The sequence below is a fragment of the Labrus mixtus genome, chromosome 11 (assembly GCF_963584025.1).
Source record: "Labrus mixtus chromosome 11, fLabMix1.1, whole genome shotgun sequence".
NCBI lineage: Eukaryota > Metazoa > Chordata > Actinopteri > Labriformes > Labridae > Labrus > Labrus mixtus.
In genome coordinates, this window is record NC_083622.1 from 22,770,976 (window position 1) to 22,795,635 (window position 24,660).

General features: G+C 37.9%; 1 protein-coding gene across 1 annotated transcript; it reads right to left on the reverse strand.

Annotated features, from left to right (window-relative positions):
- Window positions 1–1,704: 1,704 nt before the first annotated feature.
- Window positions 1,705–24,660, reverse strand: LOC132984230 (tumor necrosis factor receptor superfamily member 11B-like). Its single transcript, XM_061050967.1, has 6 exons — window positions 24,504–24,660; window positions 14,947–15,174; window positions 14,124–14,268; window positions 6,007–6,222; window positions 3,377–3,601; window positions 1,705–3,287 (listed from the first exon to the last, which is right to left on the reverse strand). Exons 1-6 carry the CDS (start codon window positions 24,549–24,551, stop codon window positions 2,893–2,895), a joined length of 1,257 nt encoding a protein of 418 aa, XP_060906950.1. The 5' UTR covers window positions 24,552–24,660; the 3' UTR covers window positions 1,705–2,892.

A 24,660-nucleotide genomic window follows, 5' to 3' on the forward strand; every position in this document is an offset into this window, starting at 1 on the left:
ATAAATCAGGAATAACATTTTGTACCTCTGTGTAGCTCCATCTATAACTTATCTATAACTAAAGCTTAAAAAATGATTGTTTTTTCTTGTAGACCCAAATTGATTACACCCTTTGAATTTTCAGTTTCAATCAACAATTTTACAACATTATTTTAGAGCTCATGACTAACATGATTTGAACTTCTTAAACGTATAACATGTAATGAAAATATCTGTATTTGCGCAATCACTTGAATTACAAAATGATTCAAAAAATTCCGTGGGACATCTAACGGAGTTGAAACAGCTGCAAACATGTGTCAACATGCTCATAAGTCACTTTTTTCCCCTCACTTATAAAAATGTGGCACTGAGTCAGTCAATCACTGAATGGTATGCACAGCATTATAATACTGAGGTTAAGCTGGAGAGTCATTGTTTTCAAATATTGCAAAGTGTCAAATAAGTATAGTGCATGTGTTTAATCTCTTTCTCCCTCTCCAGAGAATGTATAAACACAATAAAACCTTTATACTTTGAGTTTATCATTCATTTAAGGGATTAGGGCCAACTGGCACATTTTGGTTAATACCACACTGAAATGAATAGGATTATGATACATAGAAAATAATGATTAAATCAAAGAATAGGACAAAATACTAGTTAAATGAATTGCAACAAGCATTGATGGCATGGACAGTATTGAGAGTTTAAAACATTTGGTGTTAGAAATATAGTGAGTAATAACATTTGATTTAAGTTTATTGATCATTTGGTCCTGATACTTAAACTGTTAGATGTTATCTGAGGTATGTTGAACTCATGTAGGTACCTGAAATTAAAATAAATAAATAAAAAATACTGATAATTGCAGCTCACTTGTTGAGTCAAACTCAGGTCAAATTCCCACTGAAACACCCCAGGCTCAGGCTGACACCTACACATCCTGAAATATGTGATGTGGGAAAGATGTTTCAAAGCCAGATGACAATATTACTGATCCAGATTGTAAAGAATCCTCTAAAGAGGATTTAGAAAATGGTTTAACAGCAAATTCTTTAGGCTACATTAAAGTGGCTCTTAGGTCTTTCTTTCTGCGCCAATAGAAAAACTCAGAAATCATTTTTAAACCTTTACCTTAATCTGTCTCAATTTTTTAACCATAACATCATCTTATGGACTTCAGCTATTTGTGTTATAAAACTGGTCAGAATGCAGGAAAAGACATGCTTGATCCTTAAAATGTTGAGAACCAGTTATAGAGATGTGAATCTGTGAGGTAAAAAAAAGCTTGAAGTTGCTAGGAGCCTAGGACACATTTCCCCCAAAAATGAAAAGACAACCAAAAGCCAACAATGTAAACTTTTATATACTGTAGTAGAAAGGGTCATCAAGTATTGAAATAACTCCGATTTGTCAATATCTAAATCTCTCTTGCTCATCAAAATGCAAATATTCAAAACCCCTACTGCATCCTGGACAATCAGATGTTTTGGTTTCCATCCATACTCACCAAGCAGAAAACAAGCTGTCTAAAACTCCAATGCAGTGCAGTTGATAGATTTAGTGGGAACTTGTGTTTTCAGCATTATGTATGTGACATCATTTGATGGATGTCACATGAGAAAGTGCTTAGTGAATACAGATTTGTTTGCTGCTGGTTGGTGGTTATGGTCCAGGTTCCTACTGGCTAACCTTGTTTAAGAAATTAAAAGAGATCATATGTTAAAGGTTTCAGTGGCAGATTGTCTAGCCCATGCAGCAGAACTTTATATGAAAACAGACTTTTAATTTTGAAAGTAGCTATAGTGTAGTAAAAAATGCTATATTTTTGTTCAAGTATAGGTTAAGAGAAAAAACTTGAGAGACTATACTTAAGTTACATTCAACCCCCTTCAAAAGACCAACGTCAATCTGCTGTTTGAAGTCGCTCAGTAATAAGTGAACTTTTTTTTTTTCAAAAACTGATTTTAATCAGATCATTGGACAATAGTGTTCACAAGTTACACAAGCTTAAAGAGGACCAGTCAGGCATATATACAATAAAGACCGTACATTTCATAATATAAAAGTGATCAAACAAAATATAAAAACAAATATCACTTTGTGAACTTGCAGCATTTGGAATCCAGTATTTCTGAAAAAGTAATAAAAACAAGCCTTTACATACTCGGAAAGAAAAAAAAAATTATTTAAATAGAAAACACATTGCACTCCTTTGTACATTCATAAAGCTGGCAGTTTTAGAAAACAAAATAATTCAGGTGAGCTTTACTTACCAGCAGTCCAAAACAAACCAACAAAGGACAACTATAGAAAAAACACAGATTTCATTATGAAATCAGATCCTTCCTCTCAATCAACGAGAAAGCAATAATATTAAAAACAAAATATCTGCCAGCCTTTCTTCCATAAATTGGTGTGATATTTACATCTTAAATATTTCATTTTCACAGAATCTTTTCAAAAAAGTTCCCAGGATTCCTTTTTTAATATATTTTCTTGTGTGGGTTTTGCCTGGAATATACAGATGATTGGTGATTGGTGATTTTTTTAAGGCACTTTAGATTCATCACTGTCGACCTGTATTATGGACTGGAGGTGAACTTATTAGCATCCCTTGTTTCCTCATACAAATAAAACACTCTGTTTTTAAAATCGGGGTTTGATAGTTGTTTCATGTTTCTCTAAGAAAAAAATACACCTCGACACTAAATGCATAGCTTGATATCATTTGATGATATCTGAAAGACCTGAAATTATCATGTGACCCATTTTGTAACTCTTACATATATGTATCCCCTTGCTCACTTAGTGTGTGTCTTCATTTTGTGTCGTTATGTCTGATGATGTCATCATTAGTGTTATTTTACGTTTTAAGTAGCGTGTATTCCAGTTAGTACCTCCAGTTCTCTATTCGTTTAAAGGCTTTAGAGCTTTGAAACACGACTCATCCTGCAGCATTTTAACAAACATCTTCTCGTACATCTTGTGCGCTAACGTGGTTCCTATGATACGGCTGATCTTCTTCAGGCCTCTCAGCAGATAGCGAGGCGCCCCCTGGCTGCGCATCACCCTCAGACTGTGAGACAGACCTTTGGCTAGGTCCAGGTCATAGTTCGCTGTCTTCCACAGGTGGAGAAGCTGCAGGATACATCGTCTGGGCAAGCAGGTGGAGAAAACTGCTCGGACATCCTCTTGGCGGACTTTGATTCCCGGCAAGCTGCTGGTGACCTTCAGGAGGTCATCGAGGGTCAGGTTTTTCAGGCTGTTGCAGCGGGAGACTTTCCTCTCACAGTGGTTCACACCTAGAGAGAAAAAGAAGCAAGCTTTAAAACACAAACTGGACAACAAGGGAAACAATGGTTAAACTAAAGAAGTACAATTATGTTTGTACCTTGTATGATGCCATACAGCTTATCCTGGTCTTTGTTCTGCTCCCTCCACAGCCGCAGCAGCTGGAGGACCTGCTGCTGGGGAGAACACGACTTCTTCAGCCTCTCCAGATTCTTATGATCCACCCTCCTCCCGGGGAGACTTTCCAACAGTCGCTCCAGGGGCACAGAGGACAGTCTCAGGGAGGAGAGGGACTGGAAGACTACCTCCTCGCAAAGCGTCACATCTAAAATGTATGAGAAAGACAGTGAGATGTACGAAGAACATTTTATGTTGTTTTTTTTATTTTTTTATTATCACAACTTTGATTCGTAAATTCATAAAAAAACAAATGATAATGTTGTTGCAGTTTCTCCAGGGGACAATGCTGAAACTGACTCGTGCAGTTCCTTGTTGAGGTTTGACAAAAGGCAAAAATATATTTAAAAAAAAAAAAAAGTTAGATTAGTCAGCAATAAGATGTAACCTTTCTCAAATCACACTCAGCTTTTCTTGCTACCTGACTCGGTCTGGTATGACCAATTACATGGCTAATGTGTCTCGTGTTTGCAATCTTTAAATAGAAAATGCTGTGTAACTGACAGCACTGACTCAGATCTTTGACATTACGGTAGAACGTTAGACGTCATTTTCCATCATTAGTCACAATGGTGGTCACATTGACTTGTGTGCAGCGAAATCTTTAGTCTCACTTCGGAAACAGGCCTTTACAGTTTATTCTAGCATGTAAAAGCTTACTGATAGTCTACTAGCTTTATAGTTTTGAGTACAAATTTGTCAATTTGACAAATGATCAAAGATGAAAAAAAATATGTTATTCAAAGAGTGTTCATTTGTGACCACAGCAGAAATAAGGATTTCCTGTCTTTTTGTTCCCCATTGACTGCACAAATTGACATCAGTCTGACATGCAAAAGCTAAAACAGCTACACTTTCTGCTGAAATGTGCTACTCCTCACCCAATACCTACACCTTTTCATCATGACACGCCTTATATTTCTGCAAGCCATTGTCTCGTGGGTCTTGCTTCATTTTCAGTTTCATTTTATTTTTTTATTTTTTGTTCTGGCTCTAGCTTTCGTCAATCTTAACCCGACACCAGTTACAGGAAAGTGCCTGAATAGTCAAAACTGTAGAAGATATTAAGCTGTGGAATGAAATTGCAGCTTGCACCAAATGAGGAAGAATGTGTGTATTCCCGTATATGTGAAAATGTTGTCTGATTGACTTCCAGGACATAAGGGACACACAAAAAAAAAAAAAAGTACGTAATAAAATGAGTAATATAATTGAATTTCCTGTTAATGTGGCTTGATCCTATGATGTCTTGAACTTTAAGTTTGACATCCCCTGTATTTCACATGGACATGCTGGTGGTTCTCCAAATCACACCGCAACTTTGGGAATCCCAACTGCTTTCAATTTCACATTTTTGTGAAGAAATGTTAAACTGTTCCAGGATCTGCTGTAGAGTCTCTGTGGTTGTGTTGTTCGCAGAAAGACAACTTGTGAATGAATGTTTGAGGGGAGCGTCAACTTCCCCTAAGGAACAACAGCTTTGTATGTTTACTTCTTAGTGTCGTAAGTCTGCATGAGTGTGCGGGGATCTCTACAGCTGCATGTGTGTGTTCTTCGGTGTCTGTGGTTTCCCAAACTTTGGGGATTCATTCGTATTTGAGGCTTCTCTTTTTGAATTAATAGTCTACATCTGCCATAGTTAGAGTGTGAGTAACAAAGACTTACCAGCTTGTCATGTGCCTGACTCAGTTTCATCTGTTATTGAACTTAGAGGATATGACAGTTGGAGGAGTAATTGATCCGTCATGGGTCGTTATGACAGTCGATGCTGTAAACATCCCATTTGAACCCTGTGCTCTGGCTTTACTCTTTAGTGTTTTTTTTTGTAAGACACGCTAGAATTTTGGAAAAGAAAGGAATCTGGACAACGGATCTGACCAAGGAAATCCCCTGCCTTCAGGAATGAAAATGACCACATCGCTGAAATAACTCCGTTCTGACTGATTTTAACTTGTTGACAATTGAGGTTTGTTCCAGAAAAGCATCACGTGTGTGCATGAATGCTATGTTTACACTGTAAAAACAATCTCCTCTCTGACTCCTTGCTGTATCAGTCCCCCTTAGAGTTACTGTTACAGTGCTTTTAGACCATGGACCCCTTTCAGGTGAGACATTTTTCCAAGGACCCCCTCATTATCGTGTCCTTGATAAGCTATTAATACTATGTAATAATGTACTATATAGTACTTTGCAACGATAGAATTAGGCTACATTTATACTTTCCAAGTAATTCATTTGATAAACTTTGAGAAAATGTTTGCTCCGAGGTGTTTTTATTGTTGTTGTTGTTTTTTATCGTTGTGCACTATGAAGTGACAGACATGTCACGATTATATCAGAATTGATTTAATGGCACAAGTGTGGGCGGGAGTATTGGAGAAAATAGCTGATTATATTGGTGCAAGAGGTCCCAGTTTGTAGATATGCTTTTTCAATGATATAGCACACTTTTACAACTGTTTGTAAATTATGCCGCGGACCCCCAAGCTATTGTTCGCGGACCCCACTTTGAGAATCACTGCTTTAAACCATACTGCAGAGTAAACATCTCACCTGTGTAGCACATTGTGTGATGCTGAGAGCAGTCCAATAAGGCAGTCTTGTCCTGAGTGCAACAGAGGCTGTCTAAAGTAGACGTGCCCCATCTCAGCGTCTTCAGGCCCAAATCAGAGCAGTTTCTGTGGGGTTGACACGGCTCTGTGGAGGAGCCACAGCTAGAGAAATGACCAGAGGGACAACGTTCGCACACAGTGTCACTCACTGGTGTACCTTAAGGAGAAAAACAGACGACAAGTAAGAAACATGATTTTCACTGAATTTGTGTGCTTTAAACAGCTTTAAAGTTGAATCGATATGCATCACAGTTTTGATTGCGCGAACATGACATGCAGCATACTCTCAAGCTGATTAAACATCAAGATGATGAGTTTCTAAGAACTGTAACCACATGGACATATGACATCTTATCATGGGGACAGAAGACTATGTGATTGTTAGAATGACTCACTCTTAGTATCTATATCATGATTTTGAATGGGAAGTCCCACACGGGTTGGTTGAGTGTTACATCTACAGTACTACGTTGTGACTTTACCCGCAGAGCAAGGTGATTCGTCAGCTAAATCTTCAGAATGACTCACAAGAAAAAAATGTTGACCTGATTTTTTAAATACATCGTCAATTAAAATCTAGTAAGAGAACACACTAGAAAAGCTTCCTAGACCTTGAGTTATAGTACCACATGCAATAACATTCAAAGTATGGAATAACTACAAAAATATACGACACAATGTAAAAATGTATATATTTTATGATAATACATGTTTGAAAAGTAAGAAAACTACAGTAACTTTGAATTATTGAAAGTGTTTCATTTATTATGATTTATATTGAGTTTTATGAATGTAATGTATTATATTTAATAAAGCCTTTTAATGCATAAAGGTATTAATGCTGCTTTATTTCCCCCACACTTGTAGATAATATAACAAACAGTAAGTTCTTTTAATTGCAATTTTGTGAAGTGTCTTGAGATAACATTTGTGATGAATTATGCTGTAGAAAAAAAGATTGATTGATTGATTGATTGATTGATTGATTGATTGATTGACTAATCACAGTTGTACTCATCAGTGACATTTTGCTGCATTTCAACTTGGTATTATATTAATGAATAATTAATAATATTAAACAATCCCTTGAAATTCTGGAAGACAATTAAATCCTTGGCTGGAAATAGAAATGGAATTGAGCTTCCTCCATGCATTGTTAAGGACTCACTTAAAGTCACTGATAAGTCCAAAATGCTCAGTGTCTTTAATGAACATTTTATAGCCTCTGGCTCCTTGTTTGACTCTTTTAGCAATAGGCATATAAATTCCCTTACTGTTTTTTCTGACTGTCATGTTACAGGTAGTCAATCCTTCAGTTTTCAAGTCATTACAGTCTCAGAAGTGCTCAAAGCCCTCAAACTCCTCGACACAAAAAAATCTGAAGGTCCTGACAACTTAGAAACTTACTTTTTAAAGCTGGCAGCTGATTTTATCGCACCACCTTTGACACATCTTTTTAATCTCTCCCTGGACACAAATGAAATTCCTCTTATATGGAAATCTGCATTTGTTCTTCCCTTGTTGAAAGGGGGGGACCTTACAGTCTTAAATAATTATAGACCCATCTCCAAATTGTCGGTCCTGGTTAAGGTTCTGGAGTCCATTGTGAGTGAACAACTGAAATATTTCCTACTATCAAACAATATCTTATCTGACTTTCAGTCAGGTCTTAGGAAAAAACACAGCACAACTACAGCTGCCTTAAAAGTGGTCAATGATTTTATAGAATTTTTAGACAACAAACACCACTGTGCAGCGCTTTTTATTGATTTATCAAAGGCTTTTGATACTGTGGATCATGCAATACTAAAGCAAAGACTTAGTAGCGTAGGACTATCAGACAAAGCGGTCTGCTGGTTTGAAAGCTACCTTTCTGGAAGAGCTCAGTGCATGCAGAAAGAAGGCATCACTTCTAGCTCCCTTGTAGTATCCAAAGGCGTGCCCCAGGGATCAGTCCTGGGACCACTACTCTTCATTTTATATATCAATAGTCTTGATCACAATGTTATTAATGCAAATTTCCACTTTTATGCTGATGACACTGTGATATACTGCTCTGCACCTACACCAAATCAGGCTTTAATACTGTACAACGTACCTTGTGTGACTTAAAACTTGTGCTGAATGCTGATAAAACGAAACTCATGATGTTCTCGAAACTCCAAATCAAAGCCATTCAACCTTCCTGCTATCACCACCTTTCAGGGCTTTGAAATTGAGTCTGTATCTCAATACAGATATCTGGGATTTGTGATTGATGATTCTCTCTTTTAAGCCTCAAAAAAGTAATGGAAGTTACCATCTTCGCTCGCAGGATTTACACCTTCTAACCATCCCTAAAGTCCATACCAAATTAGGAAAAAGGGCGTTCAAGTATGCTGCTCCCTCTTGGAATCGGTTGCAAGATACTTTATATCTTTGGGAGCTGGTTTCCTTGAATGTTTTTAAAGGTCGTCTTAATGATCTGGAGACAGAAATATCTGACTGTAGATGTTTTAGCTAACTCGTATTGCCCTTTTTGATCACTTTGTTGCTGATGACTTATGACAGATTTTGATGAATGGTTCTTTTTGTGATTCCTGTATTTATGTTCATTGTTGTTAAGTGTTTTATGTCTGAAACCCTGTAATTGTGCTGCTGCCTGTCTTGGCCAGGACGCTCTTGTAAAAGAGATTTTTAATCTCAATGAGACTTTTTCCTGGTTAAATAAAGGTTAAATAAAAAATGATAATAACAATAATAATTGGCAGTTAGCATGACAATATAGTAACAGTTACAGTAAACCATAATAACTTCTGATAAGTCACCTCCTGCACACATGACAATATGAAGACATGAACATGACCTAGTGGTGTGATCACATCCCTATATTATTTGTATCAATTGAGCGAAGAAGTGAAAGAGCGTGGGCGAGCAAGATGTAATGCTTTTCAGATTTAACCTTTAATTAGTTTCCTGCTTTCATGGCACAGTGACTGTGTTCTTTCTAGAAAAAAATCACATTTTCCATTTAGCATTAAGACATGAAACCGCTGATGTGCACTCAGAAGCACAGATGACGAAGCATGTACAGTGCAGACATGAAAACGTGCCAGTCTAAGTGTCACATGTTTCATTCACTCATACTAATCTGTTTTTTTTTCCGCAGAATGTGTGCAAAAAAATCTGCAAATAATCACTTAACTATTGTGAGAAAAAAGATGAAGAAAGGTCTATACATACTGTATATATAGAAGCACTGAAACACAATGAACTGAAAACTGAAAAATGTTTTCTGTTGATTGTGTCAGGTATGTTTGCAGCAAAAATAATGCAAAACCTGTTTAACTTGTGAATTTTAAAGATTTGCTTTTATCTGGATGCTGGCACATCTCTGCTGGGCTTTTATGTTTCATGTTTTATGTATTTATTATGCACCCATAATGTTAGTTGGATTATTTCCCTGTGGGGACAATAAAGATACCTTTGACCTTTGACCTTTACTTATTTGTTTTCTTGTGATATAATCAGTATTTCTATACTTTAACAGTAGTGTCAGTATTTGAATGTAAGCATATTGTATACACAATGCTAAATGACTTAGCCTTAATTATTAGCCTAGTTTGTTTTCGCACCTCTTTGTAGTCTTGTTTATTCACATTCTCGGTTTTTAAACCTCAGAGTGCACCTGGTTAAATAAAGATTAGATAAAAAATACCAGTCAGCCTTTTTTTGTCTATAATTGAAGCTGCAGGAAATTGTAATTTTCAGCGATTTTAAAAATTCAGACAAATACTTGTTGCTTCATTCATGAAGTTTGTGGTTGTTTCTTCTATGCTATGTTTCATTGGGTCTTTCCAAGTTGATAAACAATAAAACCAGTCTCCGAAAAAACCCAGTTAAATCAGCTGGAATGAATTCAGATGTTTCATTCACACACAGAGAAAGAATCACAGCTAGAAGCACACAAATAAGCAGTTGAAGAGAAGAGAAGGATTGTTTGGCAGCCTGAAGCATCAGTTTTCTAACATCCTGTGGTCTTAGGTCTTAACCACAACTCAAAAAATTACATAATGAGTCCTTCAGTTTTCGCTGAGGGGAATCCCCTGAAATGCTGCCTCATGTCTGCAGAGCTTCATTAGGCTTTCAAGTCCGTTGGTAAATCCACAGTGGAGGTATTTGTGGAAAATGTTGTCTCATCCTTGAACAGTGTCAGCGCTACAGGGGTCGAATTATAACCACACTCCATGGAAAATGTTGTTTCATCCAGCAATGGCGGCTGGAATCAGGTCTAAGATGAAGTCATGAGAAGTGTGGTGCCAGTTTGTTCTGTGGTTACAGTAGAAATATCATATCTGTACACAGGAATGTGGAAATTCAGCATCTCTGTCATGCCCACTATGTTGACGTACCAAGGATAGAATCTGTCTTCAATTCTAGGTCAGACATCCAATGTAATAATGTTAGGCTTCATCTGGTGTAAAAAGAAGACAATAATTGGACTTCCTTGTTAAAAAATAATAACAATTGGACCCTACTATGAAGGGTACACTATAACTGAGGTTTATATTGACCTAAGAAAGAGAATCTGTGATTTTTCAAAATAAAATGAAATATCTATCTACCTGTCTATATCTCCTGAGAAAGATGAAAAGTTGACTTTACCTTTTATAAATATGTACATTCAAGAATACATATAACTAACTTTGTATCTTTATATCTAAGGACATTTGTGCTCCCTGTGGATTGTTGTTTAGGACTAAGAACATTTTTATTTGTCAATGCTACTATTATACAAACTGTTACTATTTTAGTAGAATAAGTCTGTATTTTCTGTTGTTGTTCTGTTTGTGTGTCTCTGCCCCCACAGTTGCAGCAGATCGCTGTTTAGCGATGAGTTTGCTTCTTCTCTTGCCACTGTTGCCAAAATGTCACCAAGTTCTTTCTCATGATGGTATAATGTACGGTCTCTGTAAATAACATGACAAAAAGCACATGCATCATACCTTTATCTGACCAATTCCTGAGAGAACTTTTGGTATATCTTTGGCACTATATACAAATATTGATTGATTGATTGATTGATTGATTGATTGATTGATTGATTGATTGATTGATTGATTGATTGAGTGATTGATTGAGTGATTGATTGAGTGATAGAAGCATGTTAAAACCTAATTCCTCTGAATACTTAAAAGACTAAAAAATCATTTGATGTTTAGTTCATGTGCATCAGCTGAACTTTTAATAATTTGTTTGGACTTAACAGCCGCAGTCTAAAGATTGAGCAGGCATAAACGAGTTTAAAAAAGGGAATCTAAATGTAATACGTGTTTTCATTGTTGCAAGAATTGACTACAATAGCTGATAAGCAAAATCCTCTTGTGATGGCTGGATATGAAGCGTTTTTCAGCTGCATTGCATTTTTTCTGGGACGGTGTTTTTGACTTTGCATCTTTTCTGTATTCGCAGCAGGGTTACCGTTAGTTCATTTGTTCAGCTTTTTGAAGTACATCGTTTCATTTGCAGCACATCTCTATTGTGAAATTTCTTTACACATTATTGATGTTCTCCAATCTGCATCATTTCTGAATGTCAATCTTTGCAGCATGTTTGCCCTCGTCGGCCTCTTTGGTCAACATATTAGAAAGAGGTCTGTTATTTTCACACAATGACCTTGTTATCCTATGATTCATTGACAAAGAAATCTTTATGGTAGGAAATATGTCTGTGCCAGTCAGACTCCGGCAAATATCAAGAGGAAGCCCTGCTTCAGGAATGCAGGGGAAAGGTTATGACATTTTATAGACAATAAATGAACTCATGTAGTTTCCTCTTTCAAGCTTACAGTCATAAATGAAGAGGAAGCACATGCTTGCTGAAAATGTCACGTAAATAATTGTGTTTCCTTGGGTACAACTGGAGAGAGATTTATTATTTATTTAAGGGTAGAAACAGCAGTAATGAATTATGGAAACCTACATGTACTGTGGACATCTTACAACAATCAAGTCTTTTCCCAATCTCTTTAAACAATCATCTGCATCATAGTGTCATGGACAGTCTCCCAACTCAAACTTCATCCTCACATCTCATCTCCCTAGTTGGATTGTTAATATTGAGCAAAGCACAAAATCCATTATTGCTTATCTAAATCACCTGCGACTACACTGGTTGCTCCCCTCAAAACTGCTGCTATCACAGACTATTGTGTCGTCATAAGAGCAGTTTGGTTTGGGGGTAAATAAAATCATAACCAAACACCTCCATGCTGTGTCACTGTAACAGCACCGGCTTTCACTCCTGCACAGCGGAATGATTCAAAGGCACTGAGCTTGCCTTTGAAAGGATGATGTAAGCTTTCTGTGAAAAAACTTTTTCATTTAAGGATTGATTCAAATTTGTTTAAGGTTTACACAAAAATTGTACTGAGAAGTTAAAAAGATGTTTGTATCATGACTCGTATAATGCACAGTTTTTTCTTTTACAATCAGGCTTTGGGATCAAGAGGAATCAGGAACAATAAAATGTGCGTAGTTAACAATGTGTAATATGATCGATTAAAGCTCCCATGAAAACAAATAGAAACTGGTCTACTTCCCTCCCCTCAAATAAACACTGCATGAATCAATCACAATGAAATTGAGTAAAGAATGTATGCACACACAGTGTTACTGTATGAGGAAGTGTGATCACAGGGAATACCTGCAAACGTCAGATGACTGGTTTATCAGTGATTCAGGATACACACAGACGAACAATGTTTGAACTTTTGTCATCTAACGATAGCAGAATCTATTCCCTCATGGTGTGATGAGCTATGACAGCATTAGATCTGATTTCTATTAATCACAAGGTAATTATGATGTTCCTTGATGGGACTCTACAATGCTATTTGACGCCGGTTGAGCTCAGCTGACTCTCAGAAAGGCTGAATTTAGAGTGATGGAGTTCATTTTATAACAACATGAGGATTACTTTTATATTTCCAAATATGAACAATTAACCTTCACTAATATTTAGAAGAAAAAAACATTTAAGTTTAGTAAACTCTTTTCTTCCCCTCTTAATAGAGAATTTAAAATAGTAATCCCATTGAAACAGAATTCACCTCTTAGTTAATCAGGTCCAGTATTCTACATCACTTCTCCTGATCCAGCTATATATCTTTTTTCAATTAACAATGAATTCAACTCACTAGCCCTTGCTTCCAAAACTTCAGTCTTATTAATATTAAATGTCTATATAAAAAAAATGAAAAGAGCTGTGTCGATGGAATTGTTCTCCAATGGGTGATTAGTTGAATTGAATTCAGAAATAACTCTCTGCAGTAACCTAAAGCTGCAATTAGACTGGGTATGTTTATGACTCTATCACTGCCAAAACTCAGAGCAGGTCAGGTGTGGAAGTGCAGGAAGGACATTTATTTATGTATTATATTGTGCTGTATGGTCTCATGCACAGAAAAAAAGCCCTCTCATAACAGGGCTCCTATTATTTCTCTTCAACTAGTAAGTGCATATTTCTCTGCTCACCAGATAGTATGTGTGTTTGTTTTGGTCTGTAAGGGACAGAGAGACTAAGAGAAAAAGAGAGACAGTTTCTGAGAAGGAATCAGGGCCGGGAAAACAACTTTTGGTTCTGCAAAAGAAGGCGTCTGCATCTGGAACAGATCTGATTCACAGAAAGGCAGAGGCCGACAGAGAAAAAAGAGAGGGGCTTGCAGTGGTACAAGGGAAAGGACATCTTGTTGTGAAATCCTGGTCTATAATTGAAGTGTGTCTCTGCTTGCACAGTATGGGAATTCCTCCCTGGCAGCCAGAAAAGCAAAGGATTGATCTGATCTGATGTATAAGAGTGACAGAGTCAAGTGTGACAGAGTAAAGCATGAGAAAAGAGGATTAAATGAAAGATTTAAAATAAAGCAATTTCTATACAAAATTCTGAACAACGCCTCAACACCTACATGTGATCACTGTGTTGTCTAGATGCTGAACAAACTAACAGGAACAATAAAAATGCTGTGTGCAGCTCTCCAAAAATATTTGACTGTTTTCTGGGTGTTAATCTCCGTCTTACCTAAAGCTGTCACTCCGTGGCCAGGTGGACAGGTGCTGTGTGCAATGCAGAACTCCACCACTAGGTGGAAACCTGGAGCACACTCACAAAGTTGGTCATGGGTGCTGTTACACTGCTGCTTCACCAGCTGTCTCTCTTTACACACCTAAACACAACAAAAGAGCACCACACACACGTTGAGGCTGTGCTGCTGCATGTGCACAATTATGTATTTAAAAAAAAAAAACTGTTAATGTTGTATTTGGACACACATGAACAGAGTATAATAGCTTACAAGTTATGGTAAGTGCTATTTTCATCCTCATAAGCTGTCTTTGAGATAAAATATCTTTACAATTTTAACAAGTGCAAAACTTTAACAGGTATTTAAAGAATCCTCATGCCAGACGTGGATATAATGCAGAGTATGGGCTAGGGGTCATAATATATTACATCAATTACTGAGGGTTGCAAGGGGGGAAGCTATGGGGGAAGACCAATCTACCACAATGAACACAAAATTTTTTAGTAACAATAACTCAAGTGGAAATAGTGGTTTTAAAATACGACAGATGCTGCTCCAAATCGTACGACAATATTTCATTAATCTAAGAAAATAGCACAAAAAACCCCACAAAAAGTTGGCACAAAGTTATGAAATCGAAGAAAACTGTAGCAGAATACTTGACGATGATTTAAAGGCAAAATTAAATGTAACCACTTAATTGTACTGTAAGTATAATCAAAGAAAACGTTTAACTCAATGAAAACTAAAATGACAGACTTAAATAGGAGAAAACTGCACTTTAGAATTAAGATGAGAACCTTTAGTCCTTCTACGTACCGAGGTGCAGTATTGACACGTGTCCCCCCAATGCCAGTTTTCAGCAAAATGCCTCTCAGGGCAGGCCTGACACTCTGTGGGCGTGCCAGCAGTGCAGCGTTGTTTCACAGCTGTACCGGGAGGACACTGGTCGCACAGCAGGAGATCAGAAGTCACAGAGTCACGGTACTGGTACTTTGGCGGTACATCCTGCTGCTGGAAGGCCCAGGACAGAGAAGCTGTGAAGAGCTGTGAGGAAAAGAAGCAACAGAGCTTTAGAACTGAGTCCACAGCTGTGACAAGAATTTGTAATAAAACTCATCTCGTGCTCAGTCTCCTCTCTGGCTACAGGTTTGAAATATTTTCACATTTCGGAGCACACGCCAACTCAAAGCTTCCAGTAAGAAAGAGTTGACTAAAAGGTCACAACTGTAAAGTGGAAGCTCCTGGTGGACAAACAGTCCTGAAGAGATTTCCTCTGCTTTATAGAGCGTAGTGCAGGGAGACAGAGGAGAAGTCTGAGCAGATTCATGGATGTGGATTAATACACAGGGGCTTTTGAAAAACCGTAGATTTTTAATCTTTGCATGTTTGATGACGAACAATATTATCCTGTTCTTTTGCCACGATTGAGTCCTAAATTCTGTGAGAAGGATTTAAGCCTGACTATTACTCTTGATTAAGGGATCAAATGTATTTTACTGCTCTTTTGGAATCCTAACTTTTCTTCAAGCGTTTAAATGATCTCAGATGTTTATGTGATGCCAAATCTGCATTTAATTAAAATAGAGTCAGACACAGACTTACAGACAATAATTGTGCAGACATGTGATGCCTGACCTCACCAGCAGTCTTTTACCCTTGTCAGCTGCTCTGTAACATAGGCAACTTTGTAACTGGAATCATCTGATGTGATTCGACACTGATCTTCAGCAGTGTAAAGCTGCTCTGGAGTAGAGACACACACCACACCTAGGGGTGTAAAGTGGGTAGCTGTTGGTGACCCACTAATATGTACATATGTTACAATATCCTCATAAAGAAATCACTGAGTATCATTGCCAGAGCAGAAAATGGAAAAGCTTTGGCCTGATGTAAAATGTAAGAGATCAGTTGGTGAGCATGCAGCTGCTTGAGACCACATGCAGACCAGATGTCACACATCTGGCCCCTCACACCCTGGAGTCCCTCCGCCATTGGCTCTGCGGACTTTCCCGTTGGCTGGGATACATCCTTACTGCTTGGACAAACTAACAATAGGCCGTCCTTGCATTGTGTGTGTGTGTGTGTGTGTGTGTGTGTGTGTGTGTGTGTGTGTGTGTGTGCTTGCAGGTTTCATGCTTTTCACCGTGTTTGTATGAGAATCTTCAAAAATGAATGAATTCATGTGATAAACAACGACAAAGCATCCATGCAAATGAATGCAGGAATGTGTGTGAGTGTGTGTGTGTGTGTGTGTGTGTGTGTGTGTGTGTTGGTCATGTCCTCCTCAGTGTTACTTAGCGGTCTTCTCTCCTGGCTGCTCCTCACACAAAGAACTGTTGGAGGTTACTGGGCTTTCCCCATTTACCACTAGAGTACAAAAAAAATCACCCCATACCGTTCTGCAGTTAAACCACTACACACCATTGATCTCCTTCCTGTCAATGTGTATTTTTGCACTAACTCTATTTACCTTAACATTTGTAATCACAAAACACAATACCATTTGAATGCATGGGTAAAGAAAGCATTTTATTTTCAGTGTTTGCATAGAAGTGCATGTGTGCTCACTATTATTTGGCAATAAGTAATGTGTTTCTATGCGTGCTTGTGTGTGTAGATTATGTAGAGAAGACATATTTTGGGTTAGGGTGATCCTAAAGCCATGGTTAGAAACCTGTTTGCATGGCATCTACTTTGTATTTTACATCTGAAGTAATGTTCTTTGCATGTGTCCCTGTTAAATAATGGAATAAAATCATTACAAATATCTGACTGACTATACCGCTTATGCTCCACTCTACTTTGGTCTGCTATCCATTTACCTTAGTATTCTGGGTTTTCAGAGTCTACTACAGTGTATGTATTTTGGTATAATGCATGTTTAATTGTAGTTATCCTCAAAGGATAAACTGCACAATCACTGTGCAGATTTATTTCTGTGAAGGTCATTGAAAAAGACAGTAAAAAAAGAGATTAATGGGTTGTGCGCACCAAAATATAAAGCTTGTCTTCAAACAGAAAAGGGAGCCCAGTGGTTTTCCCGGCAAAACCTATCGACCTCTGCAGCATTTGGTGGAACGCTTTCATCCAAAGCAACTTGCTGAGCAAAAATCTGGCTGCATGTGTTTGTTTGTAGCATGGGTGGCCCCAGCGGGAATCAAACCCATAATCATAGTCTTGCTCTTCAAATTAAGAAGTGTATACACACTATTAAGCTCTGCGACCACATCGAATCAATTTAGAAACATCAGGAGGGTGGAGTGTACCAAGCGACTGACAGGCAGTCACCTGGGTTTTTTTTTTTTTATGTGGGTATGGTTACACTTGTTGCTTCCACTTTAATCTATGGTTGGAGGCAGGATGAGTTTACTGGCAGGACTGATTTATCTTCAGTCAGGAGCACACATGAGCTGGAGCCCATGTGGAAGTGGCCTAGTTTGTATCGTTTTTCATTGCCTTCATGTATGGCACAGTAGCATGACTAAACACCAGCTGAGTTATTCAGAGTTATGTATGGAAGGCACAACAAAATGAGAGTACATGGGGTTGCAGTTTGGTTATGTTTAGGTACCAAAACTACTTGATTTGGTTTCGGATAAAGATCATAGCTTCCGTTTAAATAAATATAATTGTATTTATGTAGAATCATAGCAAACAAATATTCTAGAGATCATATACATGAACATCTTAGCACCCCACTTTCCAAACAAGTTAACGTGACTACTGACTGTTGGTGACAAACACATATCAAACCCTGGTCTCCTGGATGAAAGTCCTATGTGTGTTTTTACCTATCATTCACCCAAAAGAAATACTTCCTGGCACGTCACAAAACATCTCCTGACTTTGACGCCACATCACAACAATAAGCTGGAGCAGGGGTTCACAAACTTTGCCATGCCATGGACTCCATAAAGCATTACTCTCTGACTCTATGTATTCAATTCCTTATACATAACAATAGCGAATTAAAATCAAGCATACCTTTTGTTGATAGGTAGCTTTTCAGAGGTACAGCAACTTTCTGATCTATCAGTGACACTCATAGTTTGACTGCTTGATTCTGATTGGCTAGAGTGGTGTGTTCTTTTACTATTTACTTGAAGATTGGCATAGAAAAGAATCACCAACATTTCAATATTCTGCAATAAATAACATCTAAAAGTAAATATATTCAAATGTTATCGTCACAAATTATATTAATAGTGGATTTTTATTTTTGTTAAAATTTTATCCCCGTCCAAAGTTCCCACCAACCCCTTAGTGCCCCCCTGGTGACCCCCTGGGGGTCAGGTCCCCAACTTTGAAAAACATTGAGCGACAGGACAGCATCCAGAAATGGTGTAGAGGGGTCACTAAGGCTTCATATTTTGATGCTTTGGTCCATGGTCTAAGCCTCCTTATTTTCAAATTAGGGAGTAAGCACAGACTGGCCCCTCTTTCGTTGTATATATGCAGGCTACTTGGTTAACTTTCATTTTCATGTCCTGTTTCACCTATACAAGTCAGCTTATGTAATGTACTTTCAAATACAAAAAGGAGATAAAAAATGATGGAGCATGTGATCTCTCATGGAAATATGTCATCTTAAATTTTACAACGAGCCTCGGGGTGGATCTTTGATAAAAAATGTCTCTTAAATCTAGTTTAAAAAAAGAAAAAACATTTTGTGACACACTTCAGGAGGAACCACACTTTTACAGGCCAGCCAGCACAGTAGCTTTCTGCTAGCGAGGGAAAGAAGAACTTCCTACTTTTTATGAATTCATTTTGTGGGAAGATGTCCTGTGGTGAGAGTGTGAGTTTGTCTATCAGCTACTCAAAGAGATACTGAACTTTTCACCCTCCCTGTCCCCTTAGAAGCTGCCATCTGACAACATCATGGACGAACCACTGGAAACCCAAATTACACAGCAGCCAGGGGCCACTGACAGCTTAATTATACTGTTAGTATCATCAGAGCGATGCTCAGTAAGAGGCATATCCTACATGGAGCCCAGCCAGCTCTGAGGACAGGATGGATGAAGGTAGAAAATGCTTCCTTAAACAAAGTGCCCCAGAGCATCTCTTAGTCAAAAAATGGTTCCCATGAAAACTTCATACATTCAAATCAGTTTCATCTGATACTGTTTGCTTGCATACTCTTTGCCAATAAATCCCATTTGCAGTCAGTTTTGTTTTTAGTTTTGTCTTTATAAAAGTTTTGACAGAGATCATGTACTTTTTAACAGATGTTATCCTTCTGAATGAAAACAAACAATGGCACATGTGTATTCCAGTCCGTCCCAAAACACAGAGCACACTTTCCCTTGGCCTTAATGTTAAACCTCTCATGTTTAATAAAACATTTCCAAAAATACTGACAGTCCTTTGATGAGACAGGGTTTATATGTCCTTTAAGGATTCTTTTGCTTTATTTATGATCTGCCTGGTGTCAAAATGACATCCAAAGTGAAGTGTAATCATTACAGATTTCTATGGGGAAACAGAATGAAGTGCACTTCGAGCGCTGCATGACAGATGGGCTCTGGCAGCATAGAGTTCTGACACCTGACAGAAATAGATATGGAAATGTTCACACATGTTCTCCAGATGAGTTTTTTAAAGAAAGCAACATCCAGAGATTATAGCCGGAAATTAGCTCAATTATTTGAACACACACTGGAAAAAAAAAACACAAGGTTGTTTGAATAAATAACCTGGAGCTAAGATGCTGCTCATCAGATGCCTATCACTAAAGAGACATTAAACACTGATCAAAAAATATGAGTTCAGACAGATTAATGATGTTCAAAAAAATAACAGCTAGCAGATGGAGTTAGATTTTGACTTATAATGACATGCAACAAAAGGTATTTAAAAAGGAGAGTTACTGGAAAATGAGTATTTGTAATTATACTAAAATTTCAGTCCTTTTTTTCTGTAAAAACAACAGTAAACCTGGCTTCCTTTGAGTTGTTGGTGGAAATATTAAAGTGCTTCCAGGACAAATTAGCCACTACTACTGTCCAACAAACAGGGTGAATGCTTTGAGTTACTCTTAGCATGGAGTGCACTGAAATGCACAGAAAGAGGAGAATCACAGTTTTTGGAGCCTTGAGGTCAAATTTAAATTTATGGCATGAGGAGAGGAGCCATGGCACAAAGGGACCAAACCACACGTCACCAGCTTATCCAGCAGGCACATGGCTTCAGTTAACTGTAGAACGCAGGTGGTCTGAGGGGGGATTCCAGCTCTGCATGTGTGTGTGTGTGTGTGTGTGTGTGTGTTTATGGAATCAGTTTTTTCACTCATATGGGGAGAGGGGGGACATGCTGTCATGCTGCAGTCCTGAGGTCCATCCTTTTTTTTATCTTGGTGCAAATACATGGACTACTACGATAAAACTGTAAATTTGCTGCATTTGTGAAAAGACAAGAGTTGAAAAAATAGAATAATCAGCATCTTTTGACATTTGATTAAAAAGGTCAATTTGTAAGCAAAATGCTAATAATTCATCAGTCCCAGCTTTTCAAATGTGATGTTTGCTGGGATGGCTGGTCAGTGTGTTAGTCTGGCATAAGAAAGACGGCAAAGGGCATTCAAAATTAAAACTTTTGTAGAACAATAGTTAGATATGTTTCACTCATTTATATTATGTCCTGAAACTCTGACCAGTGAACCATTTAAAACAAATATTTCCTTCAATTTGAAGGAGCAAGCTAATGAGATTTAGTTGAGTTGAATGTAGTCAATACATTAAGTAAAGTATTTCTACTTAGACAAATTGCTATCATTTTATATTTTTTTTAATGCTCCAACAAATTTGGGGACCAAATACTTAACTTGTTATTTTATCAAAGGCTGTTGAAGTTCAACTTTCACTTTTTCATTAAATGTCAAATCATGACTTTATTTTGAAAGCTAAAAGCAATGAAACCATCAAATAAATGCAGCAGAACATCCTCTTTCCTTTTTGCCACTTTATTGTTCCAAACGCATACTTACAAATTTCTGTTGTGACATTTTGGAGGTGTGATCCTAATTTGGGAATTACTTGGCACTTTCCTGCTACTGTATAATCTCATAACAATTATGATATTTTAATATCAGGATATAATAATATATATTTTTTAATAAGCAGGATATCCAGCTTCGTTTCCTCTTATGATATTGGGCTAATTTTCCTGATAATACTTCTGTTCTTTTACCTGATTGTATTTTAAATTCTAGAAATGTAACTTTGTTAAATTTTGTGATTACATCTCCCGCCACCCATACCACCTGGTAACTCAAAATCATATCTCAAGCCATATATGGACACAAAGCACAAAACAAACAAAAAACACAAGTGAATTTAAAATACTTTCTACATTTCAAACAGGGCACTTTTGTATAAAAGGGTCTGACCAAACTGTCCTGATTCACTGACACATTCAGTGTTAGATAAACTTTCACTCCAGACATTTCCATCAGATGAGTCATGCTATGTTTAATGACTCACACCGATAAAACAGAGACACAAAATACAACAGCAATGTCTCTTTTCCCTAAACTCTGCTCTTTATTGTCTGATAATCACTTCAATAATCATAATCATTCTTCCGCACGCACACACTCATCAGATCAATGAGTTCATCACAACTGTGGCACACATCAACGTGCCCACATTTGTAAACACTTCTGCAATCAGCAATACTGTTGATGAAAAAGAGGAAGTAAGGTGTGCGGAAGCAACTTCCAGAGGTAAACGTTGCTTTCTGAATAAATATTTGTGCTTGTTTGTTCAGAATTGGTCCTGTAGCTTCACACACTCTCTCTCTGTATCCCGCCCACCCCCTGTCACACTCACTTCCTCAACCTTTCTCTGTCTGTGAATAAAAAAAAAAGAAACCATGTGGAGTCCTGTTGGCCAAGTGACCTTTCTGGAGCCTTTACTGTATGCCTGAAAGCCGGCTGCAGGTTTAGGGAAGTTGGAGCAGCTTAAGCCAACTGTCAAAAAGGAGAGTGTGGGAGAGGAGGAGTAAAGATAAAGAGTGCACAGATAAAAGAAAAAAAAGACAGAGATGGGCTCTACTGGTAAAGTACAATCCTACTGGATTATAGGACAGGTGTGTGGACTGATGACAAGCACGCATGCAGACTAATAGAAAAGATAAGATAGAAATCTTCCTTATTTGCATACACGAGAATCTCACTTTTCCACTTAAAATTTAGATTTTGAAACACATTTCTTCTTACCAAAACCAATAATACAGGTGAGATAACATAAAGATGTCCAATTTCCACTGACATCATCCTGGGGCAATGATCCAAACAAAAAAAGGTGTGTGTTTCCAGCAGACAGACCACAGCCGCATGTGTCAAATGTATGCTGGGAAACAGGAAAAGCACACAGGTGCAGGAGGTGTATTTATCTCTGACCTTGCGAGCCTAAACAATGTTCTGGACACAAAATTGTAGAGTGTCCCTTTAACATAGAATTACTTACAGACAGACTGAGTAGCTTGGTTGGTGTGTTGACGGGCACATAAACAGGCCGAATGTTATGGTAGATTCAGAGGGGTGAAAATTGACTTTGTGGCTGCTGCTGACAGTCCAGACTGATTCATGACTCATTGTTTGGCAAAGTAAATGCTTTTTTGGCTGGCAAAATGACTGACTGACAAATGGATATTGGATAAACACAAGAATGCTGTGTCAGAAATTGTAGGAACAAAATATTTGCCTTTTTAAGGAAAATTGCAGCATGCAGTCTGCTCTGCAGGAAAGGGAAAACCGTGAGATGACATCAAACTTTTCCAAAATGTACACCAATCATTTCTATTTCACAGACTGACTTTGCACATCTCAAAATAGCATCACTCTTTCTCACACACACACACACACACACACACACACACACACACACACACACACACACACACAAAGAAAGAAGCGCACACACAGGCCACAATGACAGGTAGTGTTTTGTGTAGCTACAGTGTTTGATCTGTTTCTGCAATGATACACATCTTTGAATGGACATATGCAAAACCTGCAAGAGGCCCACAACGCAGCACAGCATGCAAAACACACCAAGGGAAATAACTGGTCTCAGTCCCTCTTAGGCACACATTTAAAAACTGTGTAGGACAAATTAGTGGAATGACAAACTTTCAGCAAATACACAATTTTCAGGCAGCATGCCAGGTCTCTAATTTGAGTTTGAAGTTTCATTCATTTCAGTAAAAGGAAGCAACAAGACCCAAAGTCAACTCTAAATCAGAGATGAAAGTCAAAGATCTTGTTTGTATGTCCATGTGTGGAGTATTCACAGTAGTGAATAAAAAAAACATGAGCCCCATTCATCACCTAAGGTTAACAACCTCCAATATAATAATTTACTATGTATGTGCAAAAAAAACCAAAACATTAATTTTCTCCATCGTAAATGTATTCCATCATCACATAGTCCTCAGAGAAATACAGTACATTCAAATACATTCAATGCTTTTCCAATATGTCAACATGCAGGACCTGAACACACACAGCTAACAGTGTGATATAATCCCCTACGTAAACAACCAAAAAATGACAGCCTTTACTTGGCATCCCTCCTCAGAGTGTCAACAAAACTGATAATTACCTGTACAAGCTTATGTTACAGGGTTGGTCTATGGTACTGCCTTTTACGGTCAAGTGTTGTTTTGTCTGGTGTACATCATAATTATGTCAGCTTTTACAAACTGGATGTAGGTGTATTTGGCTTAGCCTACATTCACTGCTTGTATTTAACAGCAGACCAAAAACTTTCCCAGAGAGACAGAAGTCCATTTACACAATGACACATCAGGTAATATACGATACCAAATAATGGAGGCTGAAGTGGAGGGATATCACTAAAGGAGCTTTTTTTATTTTGTACAAAATTATTTTGATGGTAGTATAAACAAGTAGCCTAACTGCGTAAAAGAAACGCTCTGATTCTGAACTATAGTAACCCCCACATCAGAAAGATATCGTCTATTCTTAAAACAGCAACAAAAAAAATGAATTAGACCAATCCTGAAACCAAGTATCGTCGAGATGTCAAACCACTAAATCTGACTCCGTTTGGGACACCATGCACAGACTAATGATTGGCACCTGTAATAAGTTGCGCATCGTCACGTTCGCTGTACAGGACGCATGCAGTACGTTTGCAAAAAAACGTGGTATAATGTTTTGTTATCATTTAGAAAATAAATCAAGGCGTGTGCTTATACCCAAATACCCGCAAGTAGCCCATTCATTTTTTACGCCTCTTAATAACTACTCCGAAAACATGAACGTCACCCACTCAGTCAGAAGAGTCCCTGTGCTTCAGCTAGTCAGACTGAATAAAAGGGCTGCAGACACTCTGCGTACTCACCAATATTAAATTCATGGCCGGGTTGGATTTGGGTATCCGATCGCTCATCTCCTCTGCGTAAAAATGAACTGTGGTGGGGTGGCTTCTCCATCACAGAAGTGCACTTATATCGTGCAGAGAGAGGAAGAGAGAGGAAGAGAGAGAGAGAGTATGTGCC